The sequence below is a fragment of the Oreochromis niloticus genome, unplaced genomic scaffold, assembly GCF_001858045.2.
Source record: "Oreochromis niloticus isolate F11D_XX unplaced genomic scaffold, O_niloticus_UMD_NMBU tig00007760_pilon, whole genome shotgun sequence".
Taxonomy (NCBI): Eukaryota; Metazoa; Chordata; class Actinopteri; order Cichliformes; family Cichlidae; genus Oreochromis; species Oreochromis niloticus.
The window spans coordinates 2,367-13,144 of NW_020328754.1; the positions used below are offsets into that span (position 1 = coordinate 2,367).

Below are 10,778 nucleotides of genomic sequence, written 5' to 3' on the forward strand. Positions count from 1 at the left end.
AAGGCCGAGAGACCGGAGGCTGAGGTTTTAGATACCCAGGCTGTTGGGGCATTTGGCTCTGTTGCATGAGCTGGTCTGACAGAGCTCCTTCCAGTACTTGGAGGTGTAGGCAGGGATGATGGAGGAATTGAGAGAGGGAAAAAGATAAGCATTGGAGCGGATTAAAACGGCGTCAAAGTGATATAGCGAAACGGCTGCAGCCATCAGGACCAATCACAAAGCCTCTGTAGGGGAATGGATCTGTGCTCCAGGGCACTCGTAAATCCTGTAACCTCAGCAGTTACTGTACTGAGGAGCAACGTAAACACTCTTCATTATCAAGTTCGACTTGTAATGCCGCCATTTCTACATCAACTGCCTATTCATCTGAAAATGTGTTCTTATACGACCCCACTCCTTTATACCGTCTACTGACACTCCACTGAGAAATGAGAACTTCCTTAAATGCACTTAAAAGTACTTCATCAGTACTAAATGGCTGAAAATAAAACAATTAAAATGAAGCCAGTACAGCTGTGACAAACAATGTGATTCCTCCAAGAGTCATCTCATATAAGCTCCCATGTCCACCTTTACAGCAGGAAAGAAAGCTTTTTTGGACAGCATGGGCAGTTTCCTGCTTTCACAGCAACACAACATATGTGACTTTATTGGCTTTAACAAAGATATTCAATCAGGGCTTTGGCATCTGGGACTGCTTATGCATTACTTCAGTCGGTGCATCTGTCACTCTTATTAGCACTCACTTAAATTGCTTATGTAGAATTGAGAAAAGCTTATCTTGGGTCTTGCCCACGTCCTATCTACTCGAGTTATCTCGCCCATAGGCTTCTGTCGTTGACTTGACGCAGCTTAAGACTCATCATAAGACACTACTGCTCTCTAACTCGAGGGTCATTCTTGACAACTGTACTCTGCCTGTTGCGATTGTTTTGACTGAGACTGAAAACTCAGTTTATTCATGAAAGTTGCCAAAACAGCATGTAGGCACGTAGGATTAAATGCAGCTCACTCACTGCGACTTGGAATGGACTGCTAGGATGTGCTCCCCTCCAAAGCGAACGCAGATCACATACTCACCAGGCTGTGGCGCTTGAGAAGTGGATGTAGCTGTGGTAATGAGAAAGATGAAAAGAACAATTGATAACTTTTTCGTACGTCTGATCTGTGTGAAGTTCATAGCCAGTGCTCTGACACAGAGCCATCAACCTCTGAACGCTTAAAAGCACCAGTGTATCCAGAAAACACATTACATGTCGTGATAAATGCCCTGCCCAAGTGCCCCTCTCCCCACTGCCTTTCAGCGGCAGGCAGAGGAGGCCCAGATGATGATCAAGTTTAACATTGTCTACAATATTGCCAAGAGTGCCAAAGCACTTAAGCACAAGCACTATTTCAGTAACTTATCTTTCCTGTAGAACTGTGCTCCAAATAAAGAACTTTGTGTCGACAAGCTTGTTAGTTAATCATTTACAAATCAATATTGTCTGTATGACAGCAATTAAAATAAAGTGAAACATGTAAAACAGTGGGGTTAAGCGATGCGATGAAAATTTGGGTGCACCTAACTTTTGTGCTGGTGCACCTAAGAAAAAAAGTTAATCCATACAATCTTAGTAATATTTATCACTAGTTTTCAATGTTAAAATTCAAATATTCAAGCAAGTCAATATTCAAGAAAATGCACGTAAAATAAATTAATATTAGTTGTAGTTGGCTTTAAACTTTGGGGAACCGCCTCTCTACTCATTGGCTCCTTTCCTCCACAGCACGGTATCCACCAGATTTGGTTCATACCTGAGATATTACAGATTATAAAGTCACATCTACCTTTTTATGCAATTCCCTTCTCACTATACATTGAAACAGAGAAGGTAGGACTGACTAACAACCACAAGAGCTTTCTGAGACTGATTATATACTGATTTTGAGTATAAACACTAGCAAAATGCAAGTTTTGCTGCAGCAGATGTCATTGACTGCTTCAGGCTTGCTCCAGCAGCTGGACGGTGTCCTGGAGTAAAGAACTACACATCTAGCTGTTGTGACCGTATCTCCAGTGACAGGTCAGTTCATGTCTACATACTCACTGGCTAAGTTATGGTAGTGAAGGCTCACTGACTCTGTCTTCCACTACTCTCAGACACTGTGTCATATTTTCAGAGGAGCCCAACAAACCACAGATCACTGAGCTGTCCTAACAAATCTCCAGCAATGATGCGACACGTAGGAAGACTGAGTTATAAAGACATGGCAATATTTCAACAAGGTCTTGAATTATGAGGCCCCGTCATATCTTAAACACATTAAGGTACCACATCACCCCGGTACAGCTCTTCACTCTCAGACTAGCTCTTTCTAAAAGTAGAATGGGAGGCAGAGCCTTCAGCTTTCAGGGCTCTGCTCTGAACCAGCTCCCAGTCTGGATTCAGGAGACAGACACCCTCTGTACTTTCAACATTACACTTACAACTTTCCTATTTGATAAAGCATATAGTCAGCCTTGGATCAGGTGACCCTGAACCCTCCCTTAGTTACACTGCAGTAAACCTCTTGTGTGGTTACTTATAGTTACCATTTATGTCTTTATAGTGAGGGTTAATAGTTACTTCCCAACCATTTATTTGTCTTCTATCACTTATTCATCTTCGAGAATGGAGATGTGCATGGCCCGGGAGTCCCTCTGCAAATCTCACTCTTTGTTACAAACAGTTTATAAAGCAACCCCCATTGTAAACCCCATATGGTGTGTCATTAACCTAAGACACTGCGTGTGTGTGTGTGCCTTCCTGCTGGTCATAAAAGGGTCATCTCCTCTACACTCTGAATCTAATATAACCACCACTACAGTCTACAGCTGATATTCCACTGGCCCTTAGACAGACCTATTACCTCGGTCTTCAGTGTCATCGTCCTCTATTCCAATGCCCTCTGCCAGTTCTTTCTGTTTGCGGTAATTCAGCAGGAATTGGCGAATGCTGAGGTCTTCCTGGTCACTGGAGCTCTATCTGGAGCTGGCAGACGTACTGGTCCTGCTACAATTGGAAGGAAACCACCTCGCTAAAGGAAAACAAGACAACAATATCAAAATAGGTTTGATTACAATAAAATAAGTCAGTTAATCAGAATCAGTGTGACACAGACGCTGATGTTTTTTGAGAAGAGCCCATTAGTGACATTTAATTCCATATTTTTACCGTGAGGGCTTGTAAAACTGCAAAAACTGCAAACACCTATAGGGCCGCTGTCTAAATATTATTATGAATATCAATTCTACAACAGAAAACGACTCAGCATTTAACCATCACGATGTATTAAATGTTTCCAAAGATACTGATAATTTGATAACCAGCAAAGTTATTTCTCCTCAAATGCGCCTGACTAAAAGTGGGATCAACCAGTACATATAATATTCATCCTGCTACATTTAGAAAGTGGCAACAACAGTAAACATGAGTAACTCCACCGTGTGTCTATCCGGTCTTTAAGTGATGACGAGATGAATCCTACTTCTGGGCCCAAACTACTCTGCGTTTAATAAGGCTGTTGTGTTTTTAACATGTTTTAATGCTTTGTAACTTGTTCTATTTAATCTCAACAAGCCCCTTACAAAAAGTAAGTGATCACTGTCGGCCTCTCTCAGTTTTTATTACAACTATTCATTTTAAAGCTCAGTTTTTAAAACCTTACCATGTAACTACAGCCCAGGCAATGCAGCAGCACATTAATGACTAACCTCCTATGTGGATGGATTATCTCAGTTGTTCTCTTGACTGAAGTTTGGTCCGTTTACAGCATCCTGCCATGCCACTGCATTTGTCCCTAACCATCAGGAACCCTCACCTTAACTCTTATCCAGTGGAAAAAAGTTCCCGTTCATCACTGCGTTAATGTTATGCTAACATAGCTGTTTCGCTAGTCACATAGCACATCACTATATACCAGCTAGCCAAACTTCAGTAACCCTACAAACATCACTGCTGCTTACTTTCCTGTCTTCATGTATGTCAGAAGTGATAGCAGAGCTGTGCCTTTTAATTTGTTTTAGAAATCCCTCAGTCAGAACCTGGTATATTATATTTAGATGGAAACTAGCGAGCTAACTCTCAGCTAGCTTCTAACTCCGTTACATTTCAGAAATTCTTTTTCGTGGATGCCTGGGTGTTAAACTTCATTGTTACACCTGGTAGAGCAGCCACACTAATCCATAGCCATAAGGTTACCTTGAGTTAGGAAGATGATGATTGAATGTCCGAGTCCATAGGTTGAGGTGCAAGCACATTTCTCCCATTCTCCACAGAGGGCAGTGGCGCATAGGTGTGACGTCACTAACACTTAAGTTGCATTAGAGTTACACTTGTATGCGCCTTGAAGTAGGCACACATTGCCAGGAATGTGGTTGGAACGGCTGACTAGATAAGGCCTGGTGTCCAGCTAATGAAAAAGAGCCGAAAATGGGGTTGCGGCTGTGCACGGGTGTGCACTTTAAATGTAGCACTTTTGCTCTGTCTTTCCGTGGCCGCCCAAGTGGCTCGTGGGAAAGTGACAGGCCCTATGGCAGAGATTGAAGACAGGGGGCAGTGGTTCGAATCCCATGCGGACCATATGTTGGGGAAACATGTTGACAAAAAAAAAAAAAATCCCTGGCTCTGAAATTCACCTGCTACGCTTGCTTAGAAGCCTACAGGCGAGCCTATAGATGGGCTCTCTCTGCTTTTTTTTTTTTTTAACCCCTGTCTCAAAATCTCTTTTCTGTCAATCAATATTGGTTGTTATGGTTGCTATGGACCACCAAACACGCCACACATTGTGGCTTTCTCAATCTCTTCTTCATGTCCGAACAAACGCTCAATTTTGCCTTCATTAAAACAAATTATACATCAAAACGTAGGTACTTTTCTTGCCTTTCACAAAATGGCACTGTCATTATTGTAGGAGTTGCCGTTTTCTCGCAAATGGCCTCGAAGCAACACAGTTGCTCCAAAGTCTATGGAGACTTGAGTGAAAATGACAGCTGAAATTCTGTAATGGAAGCGTTAAAATGATCTGAGGAGAAGTTTTTTCTTTTATTTTAGTCTGACCCCAGTCCCATCCGCTAACATAGAGGAGGGGTTGTTCATGACCTATACTGCAGCCAGACACCAGGCAGCGATAGAGACGTTTGGGCTTCGTTTTTGGGGAGCTGGCATGTTTTCTACAGTATTGCTGCCCTCTGCTGTTGCAGTACCTCACAGTCAGTTCAGTCACGTGATGCGTTGTCACCAAAATGTACAAATAAATGAGACTTTTCAAAGAAACTGATTGTAATAGCTTTTTCAATACATTCTTTGTCTGCTCTTGACCTTACAAACTACACCCATTATTATTTGATTAACATTATTTTTGGTAAAATAACCAAGGCAATGACAGGCATAAAGTCCAAAAAAACAAATATGAAGCATTTTAACAGAAAAGAAATGGCACTGAGAGCCAGATTAAACAGAGCAGGTCCTAAAGCTGTGTTTGGACAAACTCAATGGACAAAAACAATTCATCTTAAACAAAAATCTGCAGGGAGTGTCGGGGAGAGCAGCCCCACAACTACAATTCATCTCTACACATCTGTCAGTCAGAGGCAACAGTATCGAACAGCAGTTCGAAAAAAAAAAAAAAAAAAATCAACGTCAAAGGAATGGTGTTGGTATTAAAATAAGAAGGTGTGTACAGAAAAGCCCTTAGGTTCACCTTTCAGAAGAACATGTGCAAAATACATCAAACTCTCCATTTCATCTCTTTAAAAAAATAAACACAAAAAGTCAAAGCAGCGTTGGTCAGGTTTGATCCTACACTGATCGTGTATTCATTCTCAACCCTGCAGCCCACGCTTCCCAATGTCAAGAATATGGTCATTCATACTAATAAGACCTTTAATAATAGTGCTAGTAAGTAATACTGCTGAGCGCTAATTAATGCGTCTCCATGCTGAGCCCACTCCTAACAGTAGAGGGCAGCAGAGTGATCACACCAGCTTAAAAGATGCGTCATATAGACTGGAGAAGCAGCAACACTGGCTGGTCTCAGATCAGAGGGCTTGATTTCCCAGCAGCTTCTTATCCAAAATTCTCTTTGCTCTCAGGCACGTGAAGAAACAAAGAAAGGAAACTTTGGAGAAACCAAGCCCTCGTCTTACTTATGTATATGTATATATATATATATATTTATCAACACACCTCTGGTTTAATATAGATTACGTACAGAGCAACATTTGTGTTCATTACACACAAACAGATTGGGCCGTTTCCTCGTACACAGACATCAGAGGGTATTTGGTTGCCGACATCCACAGAACAGCTTTGGATCATTGCTAGTAAAAAATGACATTAGTGTAAATATAACCCCAAAAGAAAAACACAAGGTAGAAAAAACACATTGGTTGCAAGGTTATAGCACACTGGGGACAAACACGTTCTGTGGTCAGAGTGGCAGCAAGGTCTACATATAAGTGTGCATCAGGACTTGGCATCCTAAAGTTATCAGTCTTTCACACTCGTTTCAAAGCATATTTCTTCCTCGCCGTGCTTCATCTGCTAAATGCAGTAGCAAAAAGAAAGAGTGTGTTTTTGTGGGGAAAAAAGAAGCTGTGGCTCAGTTTGCTGGTATCAACAATTTATGGAGTAAACTGACTGACGAGCAGGAAAACGCTAATGGTCTTAGAAAATACAGGGTCTCTAATGAAAGGAGCTGATTGGCTCCTGCCATCAGCAACCAACAATGTGAATGATTGGTTGATCTGTGAGTGAGCTAAGCTTGCAACAGTAAGCACGAGTGAGAACCATAAACTAGAGCTAATGAGGCCAAAATCCGAGCTCCTTTTCGGCTCTGTGGACTAATTTATACCTCGTCTCTCCATCTTCCCCTTAGTCCATTTGCAGCGTGTGACCTTAACAATAAAGTTGCTTTAACAGTAATACAAAAGTTTGGCGATGAGGAATAGAACAGTTTTTTTTTTGCTGGGACCAGCCAAACAAGTCTGAATCAGATATTGAAGTAGTATAAAAGCAAAAGCTTGACACATGTAAGTTCTTCAATGTGAACCAAGAGTTCACACTGCACCCTCAGCTAGGCCATACCATGTGTCCTCTGCTTAGCACCAGGCTTTAGGTCATGTGAATGTCAATAAACAACATTCAGTCTGCTAACGCTCAGTATTCACTAAATCACAACACTACTGACACCCAGCAGTGAAAAACAAAAAATGTGGAGAATTTCTAGACGTTATGAAATGTTAAGACTTTGTCACGGTATAAAATACAACCATCAGTAATCGATAGTCTGATCAATTTTTAGATAAATCGTGGCACCCAAACACTACGAAATATACAGCGGTGAAAGTTAAAGCTGTACAAACAAAGGCAGGAGCAACCATCGCCCTAAATGTCGGGCATCAAAAGGTAAGGGGTAAAAGCATGACTGTAGGGAGAAAAAAAGAAAGAAAAAGCCGTGATGGAAATCCGATTTTCACATTTTCTGGACATGGTGTAAAATTCCCAATTCATTCTGAGATGAGATTAGTGCATCCTGTTTTTGTATTAAATTTGAATCCCTGTGAAAGAACATGTGGAAAACAACTGCACCTGTGATGAAATCACTGCTGGCATGGGTTACACCTATCATGGGATACGTTTCACTGCTCCAAGACAACTGCCTAACGAGTACTAACATTTTGTAAAGCTGCGATCATTGTCCTCTTTTTTTACATTTTTTAATGCCGAGTGATGAATTTCTGCTTAGAGATTGTTTTAGATCATTTGAAACATAACATGGATATGAAGTTGGACATGATGGGAGAGCCAACAGCAAACAGCTGGATAAGTAGAATAGGGGATTATTTAGATTGTGTAATTATATATGCATGTATGTATGTTGTGTGTGTGTTAAAATGGAGCTCAGGGGTTGAATGGAGGAGGAGGTGGAGGACGTGGAGGAGGTTCCACTGAATGGGGAGTTGGTGGGTTAGATTGTGATGATGGACCAGTAGAGTTTGCCTGGCTGTCCACAAGGGAGTCTGATTTTAGCTGAGGGGGGATTCGGGTTTAGCAGGGTTCGCCTCTGCTTAGGTCAGTACCTGTGAAGTTGGTTGGTGAAAGGTGGAGACAGAATGGCAGAGAGATGCAGGAGCGTCGGGTGTGTCTGATGTGTAAGAGGTAGAGAAAGAAGATGCAGAAGGGTGATCTGCAGGGGACTGGTGCAGCACAGAATCAGTTGCAAGAGGAGAAGAAGAACAAGAGGAAGATGATAATGGAGGTTTGACGATGGCAGGGTAGCAGACATGCCAGTGGGGGAGGTGGAAGAGGAGGTTTCCCCTGCTGATGTGGCAGTTTCATTATCTCCCTCCTGCTTTACTGACGCTCCCTCTTTCCTGTCATCCAGTAGAGTGCCTTCTTCCTGTCCTGCAGGGTTCTGATTGGCTGCAGGTGTACCTCGGGTAGCTCCACGGTTAGTTGGTGATTGGCTCTTGGTTGTGAACGACAGAGAGGGCATCAGACAGCCAGCGTGGAAGAAATGACTGCACGGAGTGAACACAGCACTGGTCATGTCCTGGAACAAATCAAATTTCACATTAGCCTAGCTTTTAAAGCCCCAGATTAAGTCTGGGTCATGCATCCTCTTTAGATAAACATAAAAACTGTTCATACCTGGAAGCAGATAGCACAGATGTCATTATACTGCTCCAGCTGTGTATTGCTAGCTGTAGGGAGGCTTTTTATCTTGTGTACAGCATCTCTCCTGAGCAGGAAGCTCTGCCAGCCCAGCTGGGCTCTGAGCCAGACGTTATAGTACGAGTGGACCAAGATGATGGTGCTTCCCATCACACTCCACTCGCCAAATACAGTCTCTGATACACCATAGCACATCACGCACACCGCAACCTGGTGAGGTAACAAATCACTGACAGTGAGGCAGAGACAGTGCTGATGCATTACATGACAGTGTCTGTTTACAGTCAGAACTTAGCAAAGAGTTGGTGTGTGTGTGTGTGTGTGTGTGTGTGTGTGTGTGACACATAGCAGAAACTCCAGCAATCTGTAGCTCCCATTTACACAATATATGACTTCATCCATGTTCTACACTGGAGCTTTACGAAACTCCTCCACCATGAAGAGAACAACAGATCAACAGAGTGCCAAGCACCTGGCGGTAGAGTGTTTCAGAGTTATTATGGAATTAAAAAACAAGCAAATATACATGTTTAATTATTATTGGGCTGAACTGTTTGGGTAGAGCAAGTTTAAACTATTTAATTTAACGTTTTTGCACACTGCGATGCGGTTGTGTGTTACCTGGAGAGAGGTGAGGATTGAGGAGGAGATGATGATGAGAAGCCAGAAGTCCATGTGGAAGAACTGGCAGATCATATAAGCCATGTACGCTGGAAAGATCAGCAGGAAGAGACAGAGAGAAACTGCACGGAAGTGCTTCCACAAACTCCTACGGGACGGGCAGCAAAACCAGCATATGAGAAAGCAGGCAGGTTGATAGCAGGCTTTGCAAACACACTTTCAGTCAGATTGATGTCAAAAAGACAAACTGCCTGTTTAGGAATGAAGAAAGAAGGACAGTACACCGTAGTATTACTTAATTTATGATGTTAGCATGAGTTGTACTGATGACCATAGATAATGAATTCTGTGATAATTAACTAACTGCCCATAGTTATTAATAGTTGTTTATGATCAGTAAAAATAAAACAAACAGTGGGACACAGAGTTTTCTTAAAAATAAACACATGAAAAAAGTCTTGGTATATTATCTTAGTTGCCTCTAGATGCTCCCAGGGCTAGGACTATAGGATCAGCTATCTCCAGCATGGACTGCAGGATGGAAGCAGCAACAATAAAGAGGACGATAGAGAGGAGGAAGGCTCTGTGGATGACCTGCAGCTCAATGAGGCCAGTTTGGACAGCAAGGATTAGCAAGGTGATAGCTTCAGTCATCCCCTGCACAGAGAGGAAACACATTAGAGTTGACACACCACACAATTATATGCCTTGGCTTTGCATTCAAGTTGGAGATCATATACACGTTTATCCAGACTTGACCTTTGGGTATACAATGTCAATTATTTTATCCTATTAGACAGTTGTGTGAAATGCAGACATCCTTAAAGAATAGTTCTAGATATGTGTGTTTCCACACGAAGAGAGGTTGAAACAGACTAAACTAACACACACGTGTGTGTGTGTGTGTGTGTGTGTGTGTGTGTGTGTGTGTGTGCGCGTGAATACAAAGCTAAAGCACGAAAATGAGTGCGACTGTTTGCGGATGGCACGTTATCTAAACACGGTGAAACAGCAAAGTCAGAGAAGAAGAACAAGCACCACAGCTAGCTCTGCGAGCCTGCTGCCAGTGTGAAATGACACATTTGTGGGCACTTCCCATGGTGGCGGCATGAAAAGAAGAAAAGGAGAAAGGATGGATGAGTTGGTGCTTAGCGGTATTGTGCTAAAAAAATGATCGTCTTCCAAAAACCGATCGCTCGTATTTAAACTGCTATAATAACTTGTTGGTCTATAATATGTGAAAACATATATCAAATGTATCCTTCATGGATGAAATCAAGTCATCTTGAGCCACAAACAACATTCCTATAACAAGGTAGAAGCTGCAATGAGTTTTTGGTAGTGACTTTTATATATGCTTTATTTATCTAGTTCCAAAAATGTGGTTGACGTTAAAAAAAAAAGTGTTTGTTAGTTTTTTAAAAAGCGTAATCTGTGCAAGAGGACAGCAGATGTTGC

At 42.1% G+C, this 10,778-nt stretch overlaps 1 protein-coding gene across 1 annotated transcript; it reads right to left on the reverse strand.

Moving 5' to 3' along the window:
• Positions 1 to 8,097: 8,097 nt before the first annotated feature.
• LOC109200851 (RING finger protein 145-like) lies at positions 8,098 to 9,976 on the reverse strand. Its single transcript, XM_019356408.2, has 4 exons — positions 9,915 to 9,976; positions 9,321 to 9,468; positions 8,676 to 8,909; positions 8,098 to 8,577 (listed from the first exon to the last, which is right to left on the reverse strand). The coding sequence occupies exons 2-4, from the start codon at positions 9,402 to 9,404 to the stop codon at positions 8,098 to 8,100; spliced, it is 798 nt and encodes a 265-aa protein (XP_019211953.1). The 5' UTR covers positions 9,405 to 9,468; positions 9,915 to 9,976.
• Positions 9,977 to 10,778: the final 802 nt, after the last annotated feature.

Coding starts and splice junctions, on each gene's coding strand:
- LOC109200851 (XM_019356408.2), bottom strand. CDS start 9,404: ATGGCTTATATGATCTGCCAGTTCTTCCACATGGACTTCTGGCTTCTC. Junction 8,910..9,320: donor CAATCCTCACCTCTCTCCAG/GTAACACACAAC, acceptor TTACCTCACCAG/GTTGCGGTGTGCGTGATGTG. Junction 8,578..8,675: donor TCTGTGCTATCTGCTTCCAG/GTATGAACAGTT, acceptor GATTTGTTCCAG/GACATGACCAGTGCTGTGTT.